Source organism: Catharus ustulatus, chromosome 16, assembly GCF_009819885.2.
Source record: "Catharus ustulatus isolate bCatUst1 chromosome 16, bCatUst1.pri.v2, whole genome shotgun sequence".
Taxonomy (NCBI): Eukaryota; Metazoa; Chordata; class Aves; order Passeriformes; family Turdidae; genus Catharus; species Catharus ustulatus.
The window spans coordinates 9464966-9491992 of NC_046236.1; the positions used below are offsets into that span (position 1 = coordinate 9464966).

Genomic DNA, 27027 nt, shown 5'->3' on the forward strand with positions numbered 1-27027 from the left:
ACGCGCCTTGGCCGCCACCGCCCTTTTCCGCCGGTGCCACGGGAGGGGGCGGGACTCCCGCCAGGCGCATGCGCAGCGCGATCGGGGCGGGGCGCTGTGCGCAGGGCGGGGCGGGCCCGCGTGACGTCACGGCGCCGTGAGGCCGTGCCCGCCCCGGCGGGCGGTGAGGCCTGAGGGCAGGGGGAGGTGCGTGGGACTCGGGCGGCCCTGCGGGACCCGCAAAATGCCGGGGCTCGTGCTGTTCGGCCGGCGCTGGGCCATCGGCAGCGACGACTTCGTCCTCCCGGGAGCCTTCGAGCTGTTCGTCAGGCTGGTGTGGTAAGGGGCGCCCCGGGGCCGCTGCCCGGCGGCCCGGCCGCTTCCCGGCGGGATGAGCGGTGCCCGCGGCCCGGGCGCTGTCGCTCCCTGGCACAGCACGCACGCTGCCGCTGCGCTCCGGGCCGCCGTCACCCGCTGGGCTTAAGCTGTGAATAGCGCTCGTGTGGTTTCGTAATTAATACGGTGACGGCTTTGTGTCCTCCAGCCGCGGTGCTTTGCGATGTGAGGGCGGGAGCGAGGGCAGGGGACAGCTGGCTCGGGCTGCACTCTGCTGAATTGTAATTCCTGCTGAGTGTTGTGTTGGTGTAGTGGTTCCATCCTGACACTTCCCTTATGTAACAGGTCCCTCGCTGTTAATCTTTGCAGTGCTTTCATTAAGACACTGCTGCCGATCAGGTGATCGCTTCGCAGCAGGCACTTTTCCCTTCCTGCTGTAACTGGTGTTATCTTCCTTCCCGACAGGTGGATTGGGATTTTTGTCCTTTACACGGTTCACAAGGGGCAGTTTAACTGTCCCGGGGGAGGATTGCTGCACAGCTACCTGCTCGGCCTCATCATTCTTCTGGCTTCCATAATATGTGCATTATCTGCTCTTGTGTATGTCAGTATGCAAGGTAAATAGTTATTAATTATGGTTTGGGTTTATCTAGTAGGATTGTAATAGATGTGTGGTTTTAATCCAGAGCTAACATTAAAACCTACCAATAAAATTTAAGTGTTTTCATGGTAGTCAGACTTGAAAAACTCCATCAGCATTAACATACTTGCTTTAATAGTATTACCTTTCTAGTCTGGAACCTAACATAGTTAATAGATACAACAGCTTAGTGCAGCTAATGGTTCATTGCCATGAGAGCATCCTGAAAACTCTCTATGTGTGATCTCTGATGTAATACTGCTCCACCTCTCTGACAGGAATTTAGGGAAGTGTATCCAGAATCATTTGAAGTATCCTGTTAGTTCTGCCTTGCACAGGCAGGTTTAATCATGTCCTGTGAAAGTCCTTTAGCTGCAGTGGGCTGCTTGGGGAAAAACACAGAAAAGTGAATTGTATAAATGTCATCATAAAGCTGAAAATGAATACTGTTAAATAGAACAGGACAGCTTGAAAAGAATGGCTGAACAGAAGTAAGGACCCAAATGCAACTTCTAATTATTTGCAGATATGATTCATTTTGGGTTAAAATTGCTAGGCAAGCTTTTTTCTGGTGAGGCACCTGATCATCGAAGTAATGTTAAGAAGATTAATTTGAAGTATGTGTGTGGTCTCTGGAGTAACAGATGAGACTCCACAGTTTCTAATATCTTGGTTCTCATGACTCACTGAAAATAAGTATTTATGCTTCTGTAAATAAGTATTTATACTTCTTTTCATTTAAGCAATTTTAAGAGTGCATGGAGAGAAACTATGGCAGAGCAGAGGTGTGGATGATTATCCTGGCCTTGAATCTGACTGGTTTTCTTTGAGTTTCCAGAAGAGGGGAAGTAAGATCAGCCAGACTGTGATGTTTATATCAAAGTTTCACAGAATAGTCTGGGTTGCAAGGGACCCACAAGCATCATCAAGTCCAGCTCTTAAGTCAAACCCATGTGCTTGGTGTTGTCAGCACCAGGCTCTAACCAAAGTTGCAGAGGTGAGAGATGTAACTGTAAATAGCAGTGATAAAAGAGCCTTGTTCAGTATCCAAGTACAGCTATGGGGCACTCTAACTAAGAAGTGGAAGAATTCTGAGGATAGATTTCCAGGAAAACAAAGGGTGAGGTGTGTTGGAATGTGTGGTGTGGGTGTGCTTGGTCTTGCACCAGCCCTTGTGCTGTCCTGAGGATTGGTGATGCCAGCAGGGAACGTGGCTGGAGCCCTCACACCCTGGGGTGGTGCTGAGAAAGGAAAAGTTGTTTAAAGGATACACAGTTCCATCTGGTTGTGTCTGTGTAAGCAACCACGCTGCTGCAGGAGAGGCTGCAACCTGGGAATGGGAAAAAGCAACCTCTACATCAAGGGCCTTTGAAACAGCTTTATCACTGGGTGTGAACCATAACTTTGTAATTGGAAAGCAGTTCCCAAAGTTGTTTTTTTCTGCAGCCTTTACAAATTACTTGTCTACACCTGAGCATGCACACCCCACTACCTCATTACCCTGGGATCAGCAGACAGGTTTAAGGAGATGAGCTGGCCAAAAGCTACTCCCTTTTTTATTGCCTTAGAGTGCTAAAACAAAGAGGTTATTAGTAAATTAACAATACAGAAAATAGCCTGAGAAGTATTTGTCTTGGTAATGGTCCTACTTTTGTTCTCCTATTATTATTTAGTAAACCTATTAAAAAAACTTCATTGTAACCCAGCAAAATAGCATCTGAAAATGAAATGTTAAACAACTAAAAGCTAAAAAGAATAATAAAAGCAGACCCCAAGAGTCACAGGGAGCTGTAGGTGAGCCAATGCTCCTGGATGCAACTTTGGCTTATGTGGGGCACAGAACTTCCTCAAGTTCAGTGCAGAACTGTCTCTGGCTAGAGTTGTTTTGGGTTTTAGTAGAGTAGATTCTAAGAATCACAACTATAAATCCATTGTTGTTTTTCTTAGCTTCAATGATAGCTTTCCAATAGTTCTTTCTATGAAAGAACTTCATAGTTTCACTTACATTTCTTACTTTCTGTAAAGCCCAGAGAGTTCCTATTTCCAGATAGGATTTTGTGTACTCGAAGTGCATTCGTGAATAGTTCTTATTTTAAATTCTCTTTCTAATTTCAGGAACAATTTCTAATCCAGGCCCAAGAAAATCACTTCCCAAAATACTTTATACTCGCCTGCTTCTGTATTTCCCTGAATTCATCTGGGCTGTTGTAGGAGCTGTGTGGGTGTCAGACAACAGCGTGCAGTGTGAGAAGACTGTGGTAAATGGCGTCATTGGGACAGTTATTGCAAGGTAAAGGTGCCTCCCCACAAATCTGAGCTTGACAGGTATGGGAAAAGGAAATTGAGTTGGCTTCCTTCCTCAAAAAAGCTGCTTGTCTTGGGATAGAGAACATGTCCTGCAGTGAAGGAAAGGAAGTGAAGCTCAGAAAGGGTAAGAGGGGCAATGGGAGTGTAGAAAAACTGGATAAATAAAAGAAGAGTGTAGTAACCTGATCACTTAGCTGGTGGTGAAAAATGAAGCTGCCAGTCCTCTGTGCTGCTTCTTCCACAGCACTGAGCTGTGATTGCAGGTTTGGTGCCCTGTGTGAACTGAGCCACCAGCCTTGTTCTGGTGCCCAGAGTATTGCAAAGTCCAAAGAGCTGCAGCCTCAGGACAGCAGCAGAGGTCTCCATACAGAATTCCATACCCAGCTTCGGTTTCTGTCTGCCAAGATCTGTAGCTGGGATTTCTTGCACTCTTGTCAGAAGTGTCTGGTTTCACAGTCTGTTATCCCACTCCCTCCTGTCTGGCAGCTGGATTATCATCGTCTTCACCGTCATTGGAGTTGTCATTGTCTTTGACCCCCTCGGGGGGAAGAGAACTTTCTACCTGCCCGACGGTGTGAGCCGCAACCTGGAGAGCAGCCAGTCGGGACAGCTGCTGTACAACGTGAAGAGCTCTGCCACCAGGGTGTGGGAGAAGAGGATCAGGCTGCTGTGCTGCTGCATCGTGCAGGACGATGACCACCGGGTGGCATTCACCAGCATCGCCGAGCTCTTCCGCAACTACTTCTCGGTAAGGGGAGAGCCGTGCTCCTGGTCAGGGTTTGCCACGTTGAGGTGTGGGATGGTTTCACAGAGTCTTCCATGTCTTGGTACAGGACACTGATCTGGTGCCAAGTGACATAGCAGCTGGTTTGATTCTGCTCCATCAAGAGCAAGATAAAATGGAAAATTGCTCCAAAGAGCCTGAAGAAGTCCTGTGTCATTCTCCATCATCTCTCGTGGTAAGGTAGGGCTGGTGCAGCCCTGGTGTAATTCTAGGAAATGGTGCCAGATCAAATTAAAATGCACTTCTTTCTGGAGAGAGTTTTTTTGTTTTGTTTATTCTTCTCATAAAATTAAACACTGCAATAAAAATTCATAACAATATGCATTATTAATAAATGCATTGAAAACAAGGTTGGGGTCAAAAACATTTTTCTACTTTTTCATGAGTAGAACTTTGAATGGGGAATTAAGTGCATAAACAGAATAATTTAGGACATTTGATCCTTGTTGAACAGTTGGGAGGGAAAGGGAACAGAGGGAGAATGAATATTTGGTGCTGTTTACATAGAACTGAGAAGGTAATCTTCTAGTATGTGTTGTGGGCTGTTTGTCTGCTGCAAATACCCAGACAAATAAAGAAGCAAAAATAGCATCTTTTAAATGCTTGCAGGTGGTGAGTTAGTTTGCTAACTGATTTTTGCTGGTCTTCAGTGGAAAAATGCCTTTGTAAATTTTTTTTCCCCTCCTTTTGGGCTGTGTTTTATAGATGTACGTAGTTGTACTTCAACCAGTGCATCTCTGTCAACTTCCTTTTGAATCCAGCCAGTTTGACAGGGTTATACTTTAAAAGTCTGTACCAGAGAGATCTGCTGCAGACTCTTTAGCCTTCCCTTGGACATCTTTAGGTAACATGTTTGGAGTGAATGTTGTTTTCAGCATTGGGGTTATCAATATATCAACACTGGATATCAGTATTGGAAAAAACTGATTCAGTGAGAGCTTTTCAAGAACCTTGAGCTGTGTAGCTACATAAATAAGCATAGACTTTTTCCTGAAATACAGGTGGCTATTTTTAGTTCCTCTTAGACCTTGAGGTTTTCCTTTTGGGTAGTGTATATTTCATCATACCTTGATTTTCACAAGCCTGTGATCAGTTTTATTCTAAGGCTGCCTAATACCCCTTGCTTTCTTTCTCTGCTTCCTTTTCTTTCCCTGTGTGCTTCCAGACTGATGATTTGGATGTTGAGCTGGAGAATGCTGCTCACTTCATGCTGTTTGCTGCAGCTGCCTATGGCTGGCCCTACTACGTGTACACCAACCCATATACTGCACTCTGTAAGCTCAATGGTGACTGGTAGGTTTGACCAAGAGCTTAAAAACACATAGCTGCCTTCTATTTAGCTAGTGTTAGCAGAAATAAAATAGTTACTATAGCAGTATTTTTGTTGCATTAAATTGTTTATTGCATGGGAATACATGAGCTTGACTGCTAGAGTTATCTTTCAGAAATTCAGAGAAACAAAATCCCAATGTCTTTCCACCCTCACACAGATTGACTTTTTTTCATGGGAGAAGTTTGTGATTGAGATTAAAAAAATCATTTCATAAAATGACAAAGGAAGAATTCAAATTAAATGAAACATGTTTTAAAATGAGACTTTTTAGAGGTCCCTTTTGGGCACAGATTTACACATAGAAATAAAAGTTTGATAATAGTTTTCTCTGTCCTAAGGAATTAGCAGAAGTTCCCTGTCCCTCCAGCCTCCTTTTTGTTCCTTTTGACCCCTTTACTTAAAAGTGTTTATGGTTAGTATGTCATTTTGCATATTGCTAGACAGGATTACTGTATGTGACCACTGATACTTGTGACTGAAAGAATTATTTTTGTAATTATTAATATTAAATATCCATATAGTCTACTGAAATATAAATCACTTAGAGAAAAAAAATACCACAAAATACTGTGGGTAAAACATGAGATAAGATTGCTGTGCAGATTGAATTTCTTTTTTCCTTGTTTGTATTTTATCTCAGTGGCTTGTAATCTTAAGAATTCTTATCTTACTGTACTGTTTGCTCTGCCAATGGTCCTGTAACAAGTCAGAGGTAACATCTTGCATCAGAATTTTTACTGGTGCTATTGCAAGAAAAAAACACTTTTGATTCCTGGCAGAAGGCCCTCTGCAAATTTAACTGAGTTTGATTTCTTGAAAGGAAACCAAAAAATTTGGAACATGGAAATTTTTCTCTTCTGTGTTTGTTAGTTGCAGAAATAGACCAACAGATTCTGATATAACGGGCAGTGATCGTCACAACTTTCACTTTGGATCCATCCTAAAAATAACAGGACTGCAGTACAGAGACTTCGTCCATATCAGTTTTCATAACAAGGTAAATAATCTGGACAAGCATTCAGCAAGCTGTAGTGATTACTTCAGGGAAAACAAGGGGTGAAGGGTCTAGTTTGCCTTCAGCATTTATGAAGTGTAAGATGCAAATCCAAATGAAAACATTCTGTTTGGATTTCTTTTCTAATTTAACAGAGCAGCCACAAAACCATTGATAGAAATCTGTCTCAGTATTGAAAAAAGGCACTTAGACTAACCAAATAAGAGACCAATTCAGCTTCTTTCCATAGTACAGTATGGAGCTCTAGAAGAGCTTCCAGAAGGTGAGAACAAGTGCTTGTCCTTACAAAATGTTGGTGTCTTTACTAATTACATTTTTCTCCTGCAGATCTATGAGATTCCATTTTTTGTTGCTTTGGATCACAAAAAAGAAGCTATTGTGGTCGCAGTGAGAGGAACCTTGTCTTTTGAGGTATCATCCATCTGATATCAATAACTAGCTTTATAGAAATGAGTGAACTCCCAGCGCCTAGAGGAAAGTGTGTTACAGTGACACATGTTAAAATAACTCACTCAGAGGTAGGAGTCTTCCAGGTTTAAGTTGTAAGCACCTCTGCCCTTGGATGGGTAATATTCCCTGTGCTCCTGGAAGAGAGAGTGGAGGACAGGCAGGGGTAATTCCAAGTCACTGAGTGTGGAGGTGCATCCATAATGTGGTATCTGCAGCTGGAAATAGTTACCAGGCGTGGAACTGTGGTTGCTGTGTGTTTGCTGGGGTTGGTGCTGTCTAGTGGGATGTGCTGTGCTGCTCACACCCCTGGTGATGTCCCTGTGACAGGGCAGAGCAGCAGAGCACAACCCATGAGGCACACAGCCCTGCAGGGAGCTCTGACCAAGACTTTGTTCACAGGACATTCTCACTGATCTGTCAGCGGACTGCGAGGACCTGACCCTGGAGGAGGTTCTGGAGAATGGATTTGTGCATAAGGTGTGTGCAACCTGTGGCTCTTTGTAGATCAGCTCAGCAGTAGCAAGCTATAAACACCTGGGATCCTTAGTTAAACAGAAGAATATTCTCCTTGTCAGATGGATTGCACAAATTATTTCAGTGTTTGGTGCATCAAAAGCTGCCTTCTGGCAGTGCAAGGTAGAATTTTCAATCCTCTTGTCAGACTTAATGTCCTCATTAAATACCCCAAAACCTTTTTAACTCATGCATACAATACATACAGACCTCTTGGTTATAACCAGACCTCTGTCAGGAGGATGTCAGAGAGAAGACCAGCTTTGCAAAAAGAAGTTGTGCTGTGATGGTGTTGTGTTTAAACTGTACATGTATCACACCTCAGATGGTTCACCCTTCTAACCTGAACTGCTCTCTCGTAGGGAATCACTCAAGCTGCAAATTACATCTATCGAAAACTAATAAATGATGGCATTTTAAACCAGGCTTTCACAATTGCCCCAGTAAGTTACCTTCCAAATAATTTGATGTGACAGAAAAATTACCAACAGAATTTTCAGTGTCCATCTAAGTTTGTCTTTCTATCTGCAGGAATATAAGCTTGTGATAGTTGGTCACAGTTTGGGTGGTGGGACAGCATCTATCTTGGCCATCATGCTCAGGAACTCCTTCCCCACACTGAGGTGTTACGCCTTCTCTCCCCCAGGAGGGCTCTTAAGGTGAGAGAATTCTGTTGCTTGGTTCTGTGTCTAAGCTCTAAAAGTCAGGGGAGGTGTGTTAGTTGGTAGCTGTGTGCTGATTGTGGGAAGAGTTTATATGTTCCTCACTCTCCCAAAAGTTAATTTGCTTCATCTGGAGTTACAGTCGAGTTCTTGGCAGAGCATTACAGAATGAAACACATCTGGGGAATTCTGTCAGGCAGTATAATTAGAGTTTATAGCAAAATACCTGACTTGTCTGCCTTGGTCTGTTGGACATCTACACACCCTTAGAGTCAGCGCTGAAGTTACTCTGTCACCTTCAGCAAGGAGGTCTGAGCATCCACTGAGGCACTGGGTGCAAATAGTGCTGCCACATACTTATTGTTACTGAATTATAATGATCATCCTAAAGCTAAAGCATGCTTATCTCCTTAGTGCATCTAAACTGCCTTTTTCCTTTATTTTTTTAGCAAATCACTTGCAGATTACACTAAGCACTTCATTGTTTCAGTCATTGTTGGAAAGGACCTTGTTGCAAGGTGAGATGAAAATACTTTAAAATTGATATTTTGAGATGTGTTTGATAGCAGACAACGGGAGGCTTTGCTTTACTTTGTTGTGTGTGTTTAAACAGGTTAAGTATGCCCAACATGGAGGATTTAAAGAGAAGAATAGTGAGAATTGTGGCAAACTGCAACAGACCCAAGGTAACCAAATGCAGTTCCTGGTTAAAATTGTGGAGTTGTTACCTGGGTTATGCCCCAAATTTAGTGCAGTAACTGCTGGTGTGTGTATTTTTGATCTTAAAGCTGAGAGTTTAAAATGTGTTTCAGAATGAGATAGTTTGCTTTTAATTCAGTGACATTTGCATTATTCTCTTGTCCTGTGAAATTGTGTTGTTGGAAATTAGGATTCAGTAAGATTCCCAATATACCAGTTTACAACATCAAGGACCTGAAATTATTTGTTTGTTAGTTTTGCTGATAAAAGGAAACTATTAAAAATGGGAAAAAAACAAAACCCCAAACAGCTAAAATTATTTACTTTAATAGTATAATAACCAGTACCAGTAGGTAAACAAATTATTGATTTTACTTATATATTACTGTCAGAATTCATTTGGAAAGCAAGTATTTCTCTGTAACAGTGTTAATTCTTTACCTCTTTTTACTATGAGTGGGAAACAGTTTTGAGCATGCTGGATCAATGTGGTCAGGCAGGATGGTACTGGAGGTACAGAGATGTGGCTGAAAGATTCAGAACTGCCATTTTGAACATCTGAATCTGTCATACCCACAAGGTTTCCATGTAGTCCCAGGGATGAGCAGAGGGTCTGTGTGATGTCATAAATACAGAATAAGATAATGGACAGTTAGAAGTTACAGGTGCAAGAAAAGTTAAACTTGCAGAGCAGAATCCACATGGAGTAATTCAGCTGGTAAAGATGGTCATGTTTTCTGTAGTATTACTGAAGTCTTAGGATCCATGCTGTTGAAAATAATGTTGGAAAGGAGATAATTATCAAACAAAATTTGGGGAGCATGTGCATGAAGTAATCTTTAACATTTTAGTTGTATTTTCAGATGAAGTGTGTGCAAGCACACAACTAGAATAAGTTACTTGAGGAGATGCCAAACCTCACTTGGACTGTTCTCTCTGATTTCAGTACCAGATTTTGCTGCGGGGGTGTTGGTACGAGGTGTTTGGAGGAGATCCTGATGATTTCCCAACAGAGCTGGATGGGAGGAACCAGGATGCCCTGACCCAGCCCCTCCTGGCCGAGGAGAGTCTGATGGTTCATCGGTCACCTTCGTATAATGCCCTGGAGGAGGAGCCACACTTGAATTCACCCCCTCAGTATCCTCATCTGTATCTGCCTGGAAAGATTATCCACATTGTTGAAGAAAGCAGCTCCAGGAGGTAAGTGAAATGATGAATTCCACTCTCCTGTCTCCCTAAAGTCTGCTTACAGCTCCTTGTCCCTTTTGAAGCCCACATTTCCAGCTCTGTGACTTACCTGCATCTCCAGTACCCAGATTTGGTTACTGCACATTACCCAGTTTTCAGTTTCTATTCTGTGCCTCCCAGCTTCTTCCTGTTTCACTTCAAGCCCTGGACACTGTTCTCTTTCTGCCTGATCCCACCCATTTATTGCAGCTGCTGAAGTGAGGACTTTAAACACCAAGACTGGCAAGTTGAGCTTTGCCTGGCTGCAGTTTCTGCTCAAGACTGCAGATTGCAGTGTGTCCTAGCATTGAAGCAGTGACAAAATACTTGGTTACTGAGCAGTCCCATGAATGTTGGTGATTAGAGAGAGGTGCAATAGTGCCTGTAATGCTGATCCAGCCAGGCAGGAGAGCTGCAGCTGCCCCAGCACCCCATGTGTGCCCACGTAGTCTGTAGTTTTTCCTGTCATTTGCTGCTTTTCTGTGGATGCAGAAAGCTGAGACAATGACACCAGAAAGCTGAAACTGCTGGAAGTGTGAGAATTGTGGCTTTGTTGGGGCAATGTTGTATTCAGGGCTTTTTTTGTGTGTTTTTTTTGTTGATGTTAGGTTTTTTTAGACAAAGCAACCTGAAACAGCTCATAAGCCAGGCAGGCCCTGATATCCTCTCATGTTCTGAAACAGAAATAAGAGCATTTCTAACTTGCACAAGACTATCTTACAGAAGAAAAGAGAAATTGTCCCTTACAAAGAGGCAAGAAAAGGACTGGAGAAGAAATTCACTTCTTTCCTCCCATTCAGAAGATCAGTGTTTTGTTTAAGCTTCACATCTTTAATTCCTAACAGTTTTAATACTGGCTTTACAAGTTAGATACTTGAACACCTCTGGCCTGGGCAGATTTTCCCAATGGCTGCTCTTCTACTTTGACTTAATTTATTTTCTGACTTTTACTCCACAGCACAGCAGTTTATAATGGTAGTTTTCTTAAGTAGGCCTGGCACACAAGAACCCCCATCATGTATTTGGAATTTAATTTTAAAGAATGATTTTAAAGAATGTATTGCCTGATCTCCTATTGATACCACTGTGTCTTGTTCCCTAAATTTGACATTTACCACGTGAGTGAGCAGTGTTTATTGCCCTCCCCCTCCTTGCTCAGGCTGTATTCTGTGGTTTTGGGAGCAGGATTATTTCAATCTTTGGTGGATTCTTTCCCTGTTAAAGCACAGTGGAATTTGGTGCAGTTCTGCCCTCAGGGACATTTCATGGCAGCAATTCCAGCTGTTTGCTGAAGGGCAGAGCTGCAGCTCTCTGGGCTCCCTCCTGCTGCTCTCAGAGGGTTCCAGTTCCTACCTGAGCCACAGCCAGAGTCTCTATGTTGCCTGTTAAGTTCTGAGCCCTTGTATTTGTGGTGTGTTTTTTCCCCAGGTTGTGTTCTTCAGATATTAAATACACGGCAAGATGGTCAAACGAAACAGTCTTCAGCAGCATTTTAATAAGTCCCAAGATGATCACAGACCACATGCCAGATGTTGTGCTCAAAGCTCTGAACAGTTTGTCTCAGGAACATGGATCGTGTCTGTCGTGTCAAACACGGGAATACAACCCCAGTGCAGTATAACCACAGCTCAAGGACAACCTGCGAGGCTTTTGTGCAGGTTTCAGGTATTCAGGACACATTCCACTTCCATGCCTAAGTGGATTTCAGTACTTTTCTCACATTGCATAAAATGAACAAGGGTCTTGGTGCCCGTGCCTCTGCAGCGACCTCGGGGACTGTTGTGCTGGTTAAAGCACAGATTGTGTCTGTGCTGGAGGCTGGGCTTTTCCACAACGGGTCAGGATGAGACGCTCCAGCCGAGCCTGTGTGCGCTGGCACAGCAACTGAACTCTTGACCAAAGTGAATGTGTGAGAACCACGGAGCCACACGTGGTGGCCGTGGCAGAGCCCAGGGGCTGCGGGGAAGGCGTAGCTGCAGCTCGGGCTGCGGGGTGAGTGAGCCCGGCCCGGGCGGGGCGGGGCCAGGCTCAGTGATTGCACTATTTTTTTCTTACAGATTGTGCTGGGATCCCGGGGTTGCAGGGGAGGGCTTGTTGTGGTTAAATGCTGCTTGGATATACATGTGCAATATTCTTTAATCTACCTGTCTTTTGTATGTGTTGAAATACATCACTGCTTTTATTGATTTAAAACTAAAACTACTTAATGAGAAGGAAAAAAATACAGGCCCTGGCATCATGTTGGTCACCAGCACCAGCTCCAGCTACTGAGCACCACTCTGATTCTGCCAAGAATGTGTAACCAGTTGTAACAATTTTTAAAAAGTGGATTCCTTGTTTCTAGTGTGTAACTATTTTAATTTTTTTTCTTTTTAAGGCTCAGCAGCATTTATTTAAGCAACATTGATGTAAGTAAAGTATGATGTGGTTGAGAACTGTGTGGATGTTCCTGCTGTGATATTCGATATGGAGACAAAATTAAATGCAGAATAAAACCTTGGCTCCTGTGCAACGACAGGTACCAGTGCTGGCTGTCAGAGCAAAGAGGTCAGGCAGGAACTGTGCTGCTTTCCAGGCCTGTGGGGTCCCAGGGCAACAGCCACTCTGGAGGAGGGGAGGCAACACACAGAGCAGGGCTTTAAATAAAAGCCTGGAATCTGGGGCATTTAGGCACAAACTGTGAGCCGTTCAGAGGAAAAGCATAGAGGGGAGTGGAACAGAGAACCTGCCCCCCACTGTTGGCAGCTCTAACCCACAGCACAGGCAGCAGCAGGAGCTGTAACAACTGCACTGAGAGCAGGGCTCTGCAGAGCTGTTGCCAAGTGCTGTGTTTAGTTTGGGTTCTCAGCACCACTGCCAGCCTGGGCTTTGCACACTGTCCCTGAGGAGACACGGGCACACAGGGCTGCTGCCATGGCACAAGAATGTGTGCTCAGAGTGGCACAAGAATGAGACTCGCTCAGAAACTCAAACATTACCACACTTGTGATTCAAGGATTTATTAAGTCATACATGCAAAACATACTGCCAATTGCATTAGCAAAAGATCAATGTAAAAACTTCACAATTTTGCAACTTTTATTTTTAAATTTTGCTTTAGTGGTTGAAAGGGTGTAGTTCAACATTATATTCCTGCCAGTTTGGAAGGTACAGAACATTAGCACTAATTACAGAACCTCACAGACCCAAGTTACTGTTACGCAATCGATGCTGCACATGGAGTGACAGAAAGAACACTTGGCTGCATTAGTCATGTTACAGTGGGGGACCTTGCAGATAGTGATGGTTGAAAGGTTTGTCAGTTACAGAGGTTTAAAATATAAAAATTACTAAAATGTGTAAAGCTGCTTCACATGATTTTTACACCTAGGTAATAGACTAAAAGCTTCTCAGAAAGCATAACTTACTGGGTCAGAAATAACAGGAAAATGAGGATATGCTTGAACATTCTACTCTAAAAAAAAAAAAAAGAAAAAAGCTAACTTCTATCAATCAGAAGGTTTTAAAATACAAGTTATATTGCTCAGTAAGAAGAGATTCTACAAGAAAAGCATTTACTACATAAAAGTGGGAATGACTGATTCAGAATTGTACCTACATGAATGCCCTACTTGAAATTCAAAGGAATTTACCCATGAACACCAACCTCTCTCCACCACTGCACCTCTGGGAAAATGGTTGCTGAGCTACTCTGGCAGTGTAGTGTAAGTCAGCTGTACAGTGTCAAAATACTGTCTGGCACTATCTCCTGATCCAACCCAATATTCCATGTATTCATCACAATACAATGCTGTCAAAAGGACTAGATACACTTCAGTAAGAATAGTTATTTTTTCAATCACAGCAGCAAGAACTAGATTGCAACCAAGCCCTTACCAATGATAAAGCATTTACACTGTGACTCAGGGGTGTCAGTCATTGCCAGAGCTGGTGCTGGATGCACCACCAGGCAAGGCTGTGCTGGGAAAACAGTTCAGAGTAAAACACATTAGAGCGCAGTGTTCTGCTAATTCCCCAGTACTGTTACTTACTGTGAAAAACTAGAAAGAGATTTTGCATTTCCTACCAGAAATTAGAGTCATTTTCAAGAAGAATCTTTAAAAAACAGTTTAGTGTTTGTAGCATAACAATACGACTTAGTTCAGCAGATAGTTTGGCAACATTAAATTGAGCAAGAAGAGGATTTTAAAAATAAGGCTTTACACAGGTGTGTCTTTTCACTTTGCTCTTAGAAGGATGCAAGGTAAGAATCATACTTTAAACAAATGAACCATTAAATTGTCAACTGATTCAAGAATTGATGGAAGAGAACTAATTTATAACAGAAAAAAATTGGCATGTGAATGCTCCATTGTTTGAGCAAAGCACAGGGTTGATGGGGTGGGGGAGGGTGATGTTTAGAGCAGCAGACATTTTCTCTTCCTCTTCTTTACAGGAGGGGGGCACAGCACTGCTCGGATGGCTTCATCAAACACTGTCTTGAGGCCTCGCTGCGTAAGTGCTGAGCATTCGAGATATTTCACTGCACCTGGGGGAAGCAGAGACACGGTCACAGAGCAGCTCTGCAAGCTCCAGCAGCGCTGCTCCCAGCTGCCTCCACAACACAGGCCAGGCATTCACTGAATTAAGGTACAGGGTCTCCCACAAACACAGCCTACAACAACCCCACTGCTGCCATACCGATCTCTTTGGCCATGGCAAGGCCCTGTGGGTAGGTGATGGGAGTCAGCTTCTTCTCCTTCAGCTTCTCAATCGTGTCCTTGTCATCCCGCAGATCGAGTTTGGTGCCCACAAGAATGATGGGGGTGTTGGGACAGTGGTGCCGCACCTCAGGATACCACTGCAAAGGATAAATAAAAATGGTGTCTTGTGTGGGGCAGAGTTCCCTGAGGGCCCTGCAACATCACACCTCAAGGCTCCCAGGCCTTCACTTCTGGTCAGTCAGAGTAAAGGGAGGACCCAGATCCCATCAGGGCAGGATTAGAAAAAGGCACATCACTGTTAATGAAGCCAACAGCTGTTTCTGTGTGCTTTAAAAATGTAGCCCATTAAGGGATGTATTTTCCTCACACACCAGAATTCTGAGCCCTGACCCCCCTTCCCCATGGAGACACTTCCTTGTGCAGCTGAGTTGTCAGGACATGGAATATTCCCAGTCACAGAGCACGTGCAGAGGGATGGCTGACGCAAGCAACAAGTGCTATCAACCCAATTTTTACATGCATTTGTTTTAAAACTCGTTTGTTTCTAACTATACTAACAGGAAAGCTCCTGTTTGTGATCTCAGCACCTTGCTGGCTGAACACTAAAATTACTGTTATCAGTGCATCAAGGAACAATTCATACATAAGTGTGTCATGTGCCCTGAACTTCCATGACTCACAAGTTAGGCAAATGGATTTCTGCTTTTTCAAACTGCCTGTGAGAAAAACAATTAAAAAAGCACCTAATATTTTCCAAGCTCTGCTGTAAAGTGAACAGTATGATGAACATTCAGAAGTAAAACAGTACCAGCTTGTCCTTACCTTAGCACGGACATTTTCAAAGGAAGCCGGGCTCACGAGGGAAAAGCAGATTAAGAAGACATCCTACAAAACAAGTTGGCAGAGGTGAGCCCAGCAGAGAAACCACTGCAGTGCCATCAACAGGCCAATGCCACCAATGCCACCAGTACCTCCATGACACTGCCAGCTCTGCCAGACTTGCAAAAGGCAAGCTCAGCTATACAGTTGCACATGACAATCAGAGGCAGCTTTCCCAGTGGGAAATCCATTCCCAGGCAGCTGCAAGCAGCCAGAGAGAAAGGGGGAAACAAATAACAAATAGATTGCAGTCAAATTTATAATCAGCTATTGCAGTAGCCAGCAACTAGGACACTAATACCACTGCCTTTCAAGGGTTTTTCCTCTAAATGTCATTTCTTCCTCACTGACCTCATCAGCATAGGATGTTGCAAAGTATTAACTTATTAATACACAACTTTAAAGTCGTTTTAAATTGCAAAGGCCAATTTCAATGGTATGAAATTTTTTAAAAATTCACACAAGAATTTCTACAATTACTGTTTCCAAACCCAAATCAGAAGTAGCTTGTTGAACTTACAAAACTTCACTCCTACTGAGTGCCAGTAACAAAAAGATTTTAGAACTTCTCTATAACCAAATCAGGATTGAAAAGGGCATTAAAAATCTCAAAGCTCCTCCCTTTCCTTTCTACATAATGAGAAAGCAGAAAGAAAAAATGGGTATTTTTAGGGCTCTTGTACATCTTGTTTTTCAACTGAAGGCAAAAGATTCTGAATAAGAGCAGGTAGAAACATTTCAGAGCACGCGTTAATAGTAACCACAGGATACAATTCAGGTTTCACAGATGCCTGCTCCAGGTCTGCAGGCATTCAGAACAAGCCCAACACTCATTTCCTCTGTCTGTGTTGATGTAAACTTGCTGTATGACCCAAAACTCGGTAGGTGTCTCCCAAGCAAGCCCAACTTCCCCCAACCTACCTCTGCGTCCGTACTTATTCTGGTACCAAACGTGCTATAGAATCAGGCATTGCAGGGTGTTAGTTGATTGTGCTGCATTTCAAGGCATTTTGTTAGGTCAGCAGCTGACATCTCACTGCTAAGCACTTGCAACCCAGTTGTTCATGCATCACCCCAACAAGTTTCCGTAGCAGCGTCCCAGAAGAAGAAAGAAACAACATCAAATAACGTGATACTATGGCCACTACTTCTGTTTTCCAATTCTGCAGGTTTGTGGGGACTCAAGGCTGCACTTGAGGAGACTCTCTCCTCCACTAGCTCCAGAGAGCAAAAGATTTGGTGTAACCACAAAGAATTACTGGAAGATCTCGGGTGTCTTGCACACTAGTAGGAAAAACTACTTGTTTTTCAGAAAATATTTAATTTTAGCAACTCATATAAATTTGATAACAGTTCTCAGATCTAGCAATTTGAGAGTTCCAAGGGAAGTATTTGTTGAAAAAATAGGGGCCAATTTATCACTATCATAGGCAAGACAAGATGACAGAACTTGGAACTGAAGTTTATTTAAAGTTTTACATACGGCAATAGGTTGATCTGTCAGACTGGAAGATATATTCTTACCATTGGTTCCTCCAACCTAGTAACAGTAGGAGATAAAGTTACTCCTCAAACGGATTTAAGGGAAAATGTTTTCAGTCAGCAATTTCTGCTCACAGATATTCTCAAGGAGGATTTTCTTCTTAAGAGAGACGCTGCCCTGTAATTCAGCACAGCCAACTGCACCCAGAGCAGCCACCAGCCTTCCCCAGAAACCAGTTCTGCACTGTCAGGGGAAACCTGCACCATCAAACCTCTCCTGAAAAGCACCCAGCTAACAACTTCTCTTTGGTTTGGTCTCCTGAGGAAACAGATGTGACCACCTTTTCTGTCCCAACTTTTTCCTTCCCCAAATATTTGGAAATAGTAGCAGATTTCAAATGCATTAAGGAGAAGATATTAAATTCCTGTATATTTTAAGGAATAAAATACAAATATTTATGAGAAAGAGAGACAAACTAATGCCAAGCCCTCACTGTGAAATTACAGCTGTTAAACTGCTGAGTGGCTGATCCCAGCACACACTGCCCAAGTAACCAACACCTGCTGCTTTCACCTTGCCCACAACATCCTTCAGCTGCACAAACAGGGAAAGGAAGGCTACAAGAACATGCAAGGGCTGAGTTTTAAATAGCACAGTTAAGGAACAGGGAGGCTGAACACAGATCCTAAAAACAGTCAGGTTTCATCAGCACCACTGTTCTCTTCCTCTGTGCTTTTTGTTAGTTTTGTGGGGGTGATGAATCTTTGATACTGTGCAAGTCTGAAATCTGAAGCCTTCTTCACAAGGACTTCAAGACTTGCCACCCTGCTTCATTTACTGCTGCAAAAAAAACAATCCAAATAATTGAAAGTACCCCAAACCTGTACTGCACAGTTACACATTCTTGCACAGACAACACTTTTCCCCTAAGATGCTTAGATATGGAAGTCTTCTGCAGTCTACCAGAAAGTCACAATTTTTAGCAGGCTGAAGACATGCATGTGCATTCTGTCCCTCTGTCACAGACACTCTGTCCCTACTGAAGATCTTTAATAGGGACCTTCATACCTTCTTCTACTTTTTTTGAAAATATTTTTATGATGTTAAGCAAAACTGAAGTTTTAAGTATCCTATAAATAAGTATTAGAGAAAAACAGCTTTCCATTGTCTCTCCTAAAACAGAAAGGTATTTCTAGTCCACAACTGGCAAATTCCTATAAATTTTGTGTATCAGAACTGATAGGGAAGCCTAATGACTGTAAGTTAGTGACCAGTGAATTAAGGAAAATTGTGAATTAAGTATTATTGAAAATAGCACCAGAATTCCTTAAGTAAGATCCACATTATTCAAGAGAGCATTTATGCTGTAGAGTGAAACAGTTTTGCATTTTACATTATTAGCATTTAACATATATTTGACAGCCAACAGCAAGAGTAATCAGTGCCAAAAAACCCCTGCAAATTACCCTTTCTCTACTTATAGCACAGCTCCAGGGTAGCAGCCATTGCTCTAAACAGATTACAAAACCACCTCTACAAAGATTAACTACAGCTGAAGTCACACTGGAAAGAAGAGAGTAGATCACATCAGTTTTCCTTGGACATGGAAAAATGCAGGATGCAGGCAGGACTTTACCAGGACTTTACCCTTTACACAGGGAAGACAGAAGCACATTTGTATCGATGTCACAGCACAAACTACAGCAAGCAAAATAATAACCATGGGCTCAAGTGCATTGGAAAGCTGGGACACCACAGCCTCTGTCAATATCAATAATCTCTTCATTCAGTGCTGCCTCTTTCACATGTAGAACATCTTCACATAGACTAAACAATATCAAGTGCTTAGCAGTGACAGTGTCAGGTTGCAGCCAAACATCGCCTCAAACCAAAAACAAACCTCCCTTTGGCAGGCATGCTAACCTTAAAATCAATGGCCTAGCTGAGGGACTATTCACCAAGACTCTTTGAGATAGTTTTGGGGTGGTTTTTTAATTTTAAATCAAGCATTCTAGACAATTCTGAGGCTGCAGCTACACAAAACCCAGCAAGTACAAATACAAGTGTATTTGTGCACACAAATACACAGGGCATGCAAATTTTAATTTTTTTACAACTGCACGCACCCCAGAGATTAGTAATTATAGCAACAGCACATGAAATGAAACAAGGTCACTGTAACTAATAAATACAACTCCAGGTGTGGCAATGTTGGCCTTATGTTGAAAAAGAAGAATGCTTATGTTAGACAAAGCTGTGGAGACTGCTCCTGGTTTCACCCTGCAGCTCTTACTGTTTGCGGGTAGGAGAGCGGGCGTAGTCTGTCATAGTCCTCTTGACCAGCTGTGTCCCACAAACCCAGGTTGACCGGTTTTCCATCAACCATTACATTGGCAGAGTAGTTGTCAAAACTAAAAATAAAGAGAGAGTTGGCTGCATTAGCTTGCAGGAAAATAATGCACTCGAGGATTTTTCCCTTACAGAGGGAAAAACTGGGAAAACCGGGGAAGGGAACATTTTCATTGCATCCATTGGCTCCCCAGAGACAGTAAAGTTGTTCTTCCAATAACAAGTGTGATATTGGGTAATGGAATAAAAAATTATGCACAACAGACTTGGTCCAGTCTGAGCAGAAATGATCTCTGTCATGGCTCTTCCAAAGGAAGTGTTAATCCCAGTGAGTACAGGGAAGCAGGTGACCTACTTAGCAAGCACTTTCCAGTCTTAGTGGGACATTCAGCAAGCTAATCTGTCTCATGGTGTGAGATTTAGAACAGAAGATACAGGAGCAACAATAATGACAACAGTAGGTAAGAAAAAAGTGAATTAATCCTGCTAATCAAAACCCCCTCCAATGAAATATCAAAGCTCATAACCAGGGGCCAGTAGGGGCATCATTTTTTCTCATCACTGCTGTGGGTGCAAACGTTTTAACGGCTCATTAAGGCTAAACCAAATCCACTGGGAACACAAGACACTGTAATGCAAAAACTCGAATTTAAGACCAAAAAAAAGGAAACAGCAGTAACTAAGGCAACAAGGCCTTGGACGGATAACAAAAGTCATCTGTAAACCTTTTCAGAATGTATTTTGTTGTCTGAAAAGCTCATCAATACTTCAGAGAGCACCATACCCAGATGAAAATAGAGAGACATCTGAAAGGGCAAAGAAGCTGCATACGTATAAAACACCCCCAACAGGCCCTGGAAAAGAGAACTGCACTAATACTGATACTGACACTGACAAATCCTTATGTGAAAGAAAAAGGGAAGCACCAGAATAAATGAGTCTCCACAGTCTCGCCCGAGGAACTAAAGAGCTGTGGCTGGCTTAGCACAGGATTGGCAGCAGCACAAAAAGTGGAAGGAACAAATAAACAAAAAATCACCAGCCATGTAAGACAACTATTTCTGACTATGATATAATGTTTTACAAGCTGTTCAGCCTTGGGACAGCTTATTATGAATGACATTAGAGACAGAAACACACTATTTTGGAAGAGAACAACATCTGGTAAAATGTTAGCAAATGTTAGTCCCTAATTTGCCAGGCCCAGGGCGCAGAGAGCCAAAACTGAGGGACCATCAGGCAGCACTGGTGTGACTGTGCTGCAATAAGAGCTCCAAGTGTTCTTTACACACACCTGAGGGGTGCTTGCAGCCAATTCAAACAATTCAGGTAAGGAATCTGGAATGGCAGCAGGCACTGAGAAGCTGACAGAAATGAATTCTTTGGATTTTATAAGTACTTACACCGTGGGTATATACTCTCCAGGAAATGCATTGGTTGTGTAACTGATGAGTAGGCATGTTTTACCTACAGCACTGCAAAAAGAGAAAGTTCACATGTAAAACACATTCATCTTGAATAACAAGAAATAATATACCTTGTAGGGGGAAGAAGACTAATTACATCCAGACACCCGAGGACAACTGAACATCTCCAGTCACTACTGTGCAAGAAAACAGCTGACAGACTGCAGCTTTAAAATTACTGGCAATGAAAACACACCTAGTACAAACACTCATTTTGTGAAGTGAAAAATTACCAAATTTTGTTCATTTTTAGTCACAAAAACCCCCAACAAACCCACATGTATTAATTAGACTACTAACATCTAGTCACCTGAATATTCAGAAAGAGAGCCTTCTTCCAACTCTCTGAAATTAAAAAAACCTGAAAAGTATTTCCAGATACCCTTACACAATTCCAAAACTGTTATCTTTTCCAGAAAAATGTAAACTTGCATATAAGTAAAGTTAAAGAATGCCTGAATAGTATTATTTTTCAACACATCATTACTTTTGAGTATTTAAGGAATAAATACAAATGATAACTCTCATTATTTACTGGTCTTGCAAAGCGACTCCCCACATGTGCTCACCCACTACTCAAACATTTCATTAACTGATTTACAGATAAATTACATTCCAGTATTGAAAAACTCTGAACACCAAACCTCTTCCTACTGATCTAATTCACAAGAGCCTCAGATGAGGGCAGGACAAGGCTCTGTTCCAGGATTCCTTCAAAACTCTGGCAGCCAGCTTGTTCCCTCTCCACCCTCCTCCCCACATCTTATCTGGAGTCAAACATTTGATTAAGGACAGCATTCAATTTTTGCTACAGTTTCAATTAAGTGTTGGAAAACTTGAAATTAGGCCTTTTTTCTTTCTTCAAACAGCGTCTGCAAAGAGTGTTTGTAACACTGCAGACTGGTTCCCTTGCAGGCTTCTCATTTGCAGTGCATAATCCTTTTGACTGTGAGAGATTCCAGGGGTGGGCTGGTTCCTCCAAGGCAGGCAGCCCCACAGCCCGATCCCCTTTCTGCTCCTGGGCAGGGAAAACTGCATTGTCTTGCAGATGTTTTATCACTACAGCGATTTAGCAAAGCCAGTCAGCAGCAACTTTGAAACCTTGCTGCACCTACAAGTATGATCGTGCCATTAGTATGAGGTTTGACTCATGAGCCTCCTGAACTAAATCTTTCACAAGTGAATTTGAGCTTTGTCACAGCCCTAAGCCACAGCTCCATCTCCAACTAAAGTCTCTCCAACTTTAAGCATCTCCTCACTGCATTAGCCCATGAAGGTATTTGACAGTAGCTTCTGACACCACCTGAAATGCCTGAGCTATGGAGGAGATGCTTCAGTGTGCAAAATTATCTGGGGTTTTGTCCCCCACACCCATTTTTGGGTGTAATTTGCTTTAATTTTACTGTAATTTGCTTTACATTTCTGAGTCAATACCTGGCACAATACCCTGCTGCAACCCTGATCATATCATGCAGTTTTCCACCCTGCTTTTCACATCTGCTTCTAAGACACCAGTTCCTCACACAGTCTGAGGGGTTTTTCCTTTCAGCACACACTCTTTTTACCAAGCTATAATAGCATCATGAAAGGAGGCATTTAATTCTGTTCTCATTAAGTACAATCTCTGAACATTCCCTTATTATAAAAAGTGTGAGATATACCATTGCTTAAAAGTAGACAGATTTACTCTTAAAAAAAACTTGTGTGGGAAACAATCAAGGAGCAGCTCACCACACAGATACCTGTTTAACAGCTGTCAAAAGAGGAGATCCCATCTTAGATCCTAAACTAACACTCCAACAAGCCAGAACAAGGAGTTAAGGAAAGTTATTCCTCCCCCATAAGGACAACTTGCTATTTTAGCTGCCTGCTGATGAGTTAGATCAGTTTGGATGTGCTGCTGAGCTGCTCTCACAGCACCACACAGCCGGCTGTGCTGGGCCAGCTCACAAAGGACAGGTGGGAAAACCTTCAGGATCCCGGGCAGAGCAACAGCCAAATGCTTTGGGAAATCTCTCGAGGCACAGAGACGCGTTCTGGAACCTGTCTGGGCTGACTCTTCAGCTTCCAGTAAGGTCATTACAGGTAATTGGAGCTTCCACCAAATTAATGTTGAACTCAACATTTTTAGCAGCAGATTGAGAACTATTCTGTGCATCCAGGCCTCTTTGTCCACCTTGCACTGAAGCTCCCAGGTCTGCTCTGGCTAATCAAAATAGCACAGGAAAGTGGTGAGAGATTTCATTCCAAGTTTAGAAGTGCCTGTAGTGTGTTTCTGCAGCACCAATCAGCCAGAGCCATTTAAACAAGAAAAAACACGTTCAACAACCCCATTTCAGACTTACTCCATCCAGGTTTCCTGCTTTCCTTGCCTTTTGGCTCACTGCCACACGAATCAGATCATTATGGTCACCAGTCTTAAAAATAAACACTAATGCCTACCTTTATAAAGTACATCCTCTAAGTGCTTTATCAACTTTTTTAGGTTGCTAATTTCTGTAACAAAGCAACTCCCCTAAAGAGAATTCAAAGTGCTTGGCAAAGTTTAAATCCTTGTACATAAAGGCTGAAACTAAGAATCTAAAATAACACCAAGATTAGTCATAAGATTTCTAGCAACTACTTAATCACAGCTCTGTCCACCCACTATTACATAAATGAAACTAGCAACATTTGACTGTCATTAAAAACATGGCCTACAGAAATCCAGCTTTAAATGCTTAACAAAACTACTTTAACAAAAGACAGCGCTGAGTCCCTTTTTGATTCCAAGTAGCATGCAGGAATCAATGTATTTATATAACCACATATGCATTAATTCCTAAAAGCAAAACATATCTTCTCTTCAGTTATGCTAACAAGTTTTATGAAATTTCCCCACTGTAATAGCGTTCATTGTAGCCATGTTTTACCAGCAAACAGGTGACAACCTTCATAAAAGGCTTTGCTTGTGCCATTTCTTTCTTTCTCTGATACATATGGCCAAACTCTCTGGCAGACAGGATGCCCAACAGGCCAGGTCTTTGGTCAGACATTGGAGTAGCTGAGATTTCCCTAGTACCACCCTCAGATCAAGAGTTCATACTGCTGCTACAGGAGGTTTAGCTACATGAGGCTCTCAGATAAGCTCTATTAGTCACTGTGCCACACCCTCTCCCAAATATGCTCTTCAGTACTTATAAAACAATTACTTTTTAAATTACTTTTTCAGTAACACAAGTTACCAAATTTCCAGTCACTGCACTTTCTCCAGTTTCTCCAGATGGCACGGGAGGTGCTCAGCGTCTCTCACGAACACTGCACTACACTCAGTAAGAAGCCAATTCCCCTACACACACCCTCCCCTTTTCCTGGAGCCATCAAAGCAAATACACACACAAAAAAGTGCACAGCTTTAGCAGACAAGGCCTCAGATCAAGTAAAATTTCAAACAAGGACTCCTAAATTACTGCTCTTACAGTATTGCCACAATTAAATGATGCCTACAAAAGAGCATGAAGCGCGACAACTTCTGTGGCATCTAATAATTGGTAATTTCTCCAAAACATAGAACTTCTCCTAACATTACATAACATCACTGGAGATTTTGTACCACTTAACAGCTGCCTTTTTGGAGTGAAAACAAAAGCTTCTAAAAATAACTTCCACCAATGCTTCTTCTCAAGTGTCAATCAACTGCAATTCCTGCAGTTACTCCAGCGGCTGCTCTTCATCTGTCCTGCACATTCCTCCTGCTCTCTATCATGACAGCTCAAAGCAACAGCTGCCATTTATTTCCCCCCAAACAATCCCCACAGTGAAATAAAAAAACCAAGAGGAAAATATGATAGCCCAAACTGGCACACTTGTCACACTTGTCTAGTCTAGTTGTCTAAACACACAGTAGTCAAAACTCTAAGAACAAAACGTGAGTTACATGGGAGAAACAGCCTACTCATTAACAATTTTTAAAAATTACCACAGGTACTTCTAAAGCTTTGTTTATTTTTGTTCCTAGCAGATCTTTGTGGAGGGTACATAAAACAATACCTAAGTTTTACATTACATAAGCAAATCTTTAACCTGCATTGTTTTACAGGAACACTAAAACTTTGGCCTTATCTAAGCCAAACACAACATTTCCTAGAATACCTGCGGTGCTGGAGCTCTTGAAGCAGCAACAGCACAAAGGAACACAAATAGTTAAATACATTTTTAAAAAACAGTGAACAGAGAATGATACAAAGCCACCAAAAATCAGCAACAGTACCTGAAAAGAACCTTAAGAAAGATTTGTTTCTAACTAAAGAGGAAGGAAAAGAAATTAAACTACCATATTTTGTTCACACATATGTAAAAAAGTCAGGTAGAACTACACCACCTACATTTCCAAGACAAACAAAAATGCTAGGAAGAGGGATGGTTTACAAAGCAAATGATCCAAAGAACTGTTCTGTTGAATGAGTTACTGAACATTATACAGCTGGCTTGTGCTGAGTTCTCTCTTCTAGAGGAGGAAGTAGACTGAGCCTTCTCCCCACCCAAACATGATGCATCACATTTATTTACAGCATTGTAAATACAGAGTTCAGATAAATTTTTAAAAATAGATCTATATAGTAAAAAAGCAATTTTGTTGGGTTTAAATTCAATAAAACCAAAAGAGCAGTCCACAGTTATCCTACCTGGTATCAAAGAATTACACTACAATGGTAATGATTTATTGAGATACCACTTTCATGTTCATATCATTCCCAATCTTACATAGTAAGTCAAAACAAATTTGGCACACTGTAGGGTTTATCTTTCAGCCATACTTGGTTGTTGTTTTAGGGATTCATTAAAAACAAATCAACAACTCCCCCCACAAACACAAATAACTTGAAAATTAAGGCACCATGTGAAATTACAGACTGCTGTGGCAAGTCCATTTAGCTACACTTCATTCCTCCATCATCTACAGAAGTTTGCTGTGATACCAATTATGCTCAGTCTACACTGGGATTTTTGTTTCTCCTAAAGGAAAAAAAACCAACTCAAACTGCATAAGACAAGTCTTGTTTTCCAGCTAGCCTGTGATGTTCCCCTGAGCTCTGACATCCAGTAAGAGAGAGAATCCCTCTGAGCTCAGGGGAATAGCATCCTAGAGAATATTCAAAAATACCAAACACACAAACTCTTTTCTCAATTCCAGCACTTCTCACACTGAAATCCAACTGCTAAACTTATGGGCTAACTCAATTCCAAAAAGCATCCCCAACTTGTTTCACATATAAGACCATATTAAGATACTTTAGGTGTAACAGCTCTTTACAGACAAGTATATCATTAACTATTTGTATTTCAAGGGCCTATCTGTCTCCTTTAGACAGGAGCCTTTCAAGATCAGCTGTCTGCAGGCAAAAAACAGTTTCTGCCCAAAAGCATTTATGATCTGCATAGAGTTGAGTCCATTTCACTCAGTTTTACTGCAAAAGTCAGACGTCAAAAATCAAGATCTTAAAACGTAGTAAGTTTGTTACTTTCATAAAAAGTATTCCAAATCAGTATTAATTTTCTCATATAATTAAAACCACAGCAATTCTTTTAATACATCTGGACTACTCCGGTGATGAAAGACCACCAGCAAGCAGTGGCAGCCAGGGACGCGGCCCGGCCTGCCCGGCCAGCCCAGCACACCCCGTCCATTCACGGAGCCGCTTCTGCCCGCACCAAGGCGGAACCCTCGCTCACCACCGCGGCAGCCCCAGGCGATGCGGGGCCCGGCCTGCCGACCCCTGCACTCCCCGGGCCCGCCGTGCCCGCGTCCCCTCCCCGTCCGGCAGCAGCAGCAGCAGGAAGCCGCGGCCGCCACCCACCCGCCCCCGGCCCCTGTGCGCCCGCCACGGCCCGGCCCGGCCAGCCCCGCTCCCTCAGGACGGCCGGGCCGGGCCGCGCCCGCGCCGCGATCGCCCACACCCCGCGGCGGGGCCCGGGGGCCGCTCCCGCCCCGCGGCCCGACATCCCCCCGGGCCGGCTCAGCGCCGGGCCCGGCCGAGGGTCCCTCGGACTTACCCGTCGCCCACCACCACACACTTGATGGCCTGCATCGGGGCTGCTGCTGAGCGGAGCAGGGAGCGGCGGCCGCCTCCGCCCTGAGCCTGGAGCGGGGACGAGGCAGCGGCACCACCCAAGGCGGGGAGGGAGAGGGCGGACTGCGGGCGCAGGAAGCGGCGCCGCGCTC

General features: G+C 43.0%; 2 protein-coding genes across 2 annotated transcripts; one reads left to right on the forward strand and one right to left on the reverse strand.

Moving 5' to 3' along the window:
• Positions 1–109: 109 nt before the first annotated feature.
• On the forward strand, positions 110–12380 carry DAGLB (diacylglycerol lipase beta). The gene is made up of 15 exons (XM_033073729.2): positions 110–318; positions 781–932; positions 3071–3245; positions 3749–4010; positions 4096–4221; positions 5212–5339; positions 6250–6376; positions 6722–6805; positions 7244–7321; positions 7720–7800; positions 7889–8016; positions 8469–8537; positions 8633–8705; positions 9665–9918; positions 11374–12380. The coding sequence occupies exons 1-15, from the start codon at positions 224–226 to the stop codon at positions 11564–11566; spliced, it is 2025 nt and encodes a 674-aa protein (XP_032929620.1). The 5' UTR covers positions 110–223; the 3' UTR covers positions 11567–12380.
• A 548-nt stretch (positions 12381–12928) lies between these two features.
• RAC1 (Rac family small GTPase 1) lies at positions 12929–27024 on the reverse strand. The gene is made up of 6 exons (XM_033073730.1): positions 26859–27024; positions 20763–20834; positions 19304–19421; positions 15471–15533; positions 14626–14785; positions 12929–14473 (listed from the first exon to the last, which is right to left on the reverse strand). Exons 1-6 carry the CDS (start codon positions 26891–26893, stop codon positions 14343–14345), a joined length of 579 nt encoding a protein of 192 aa, XP_032929621.1. The 5' UTR covers positions 26894–27024; the 3' UTR covers positions 12929–14342.
• Between the last annotated feature and the right edge of the window lie 3 nt (positions 27025–27027).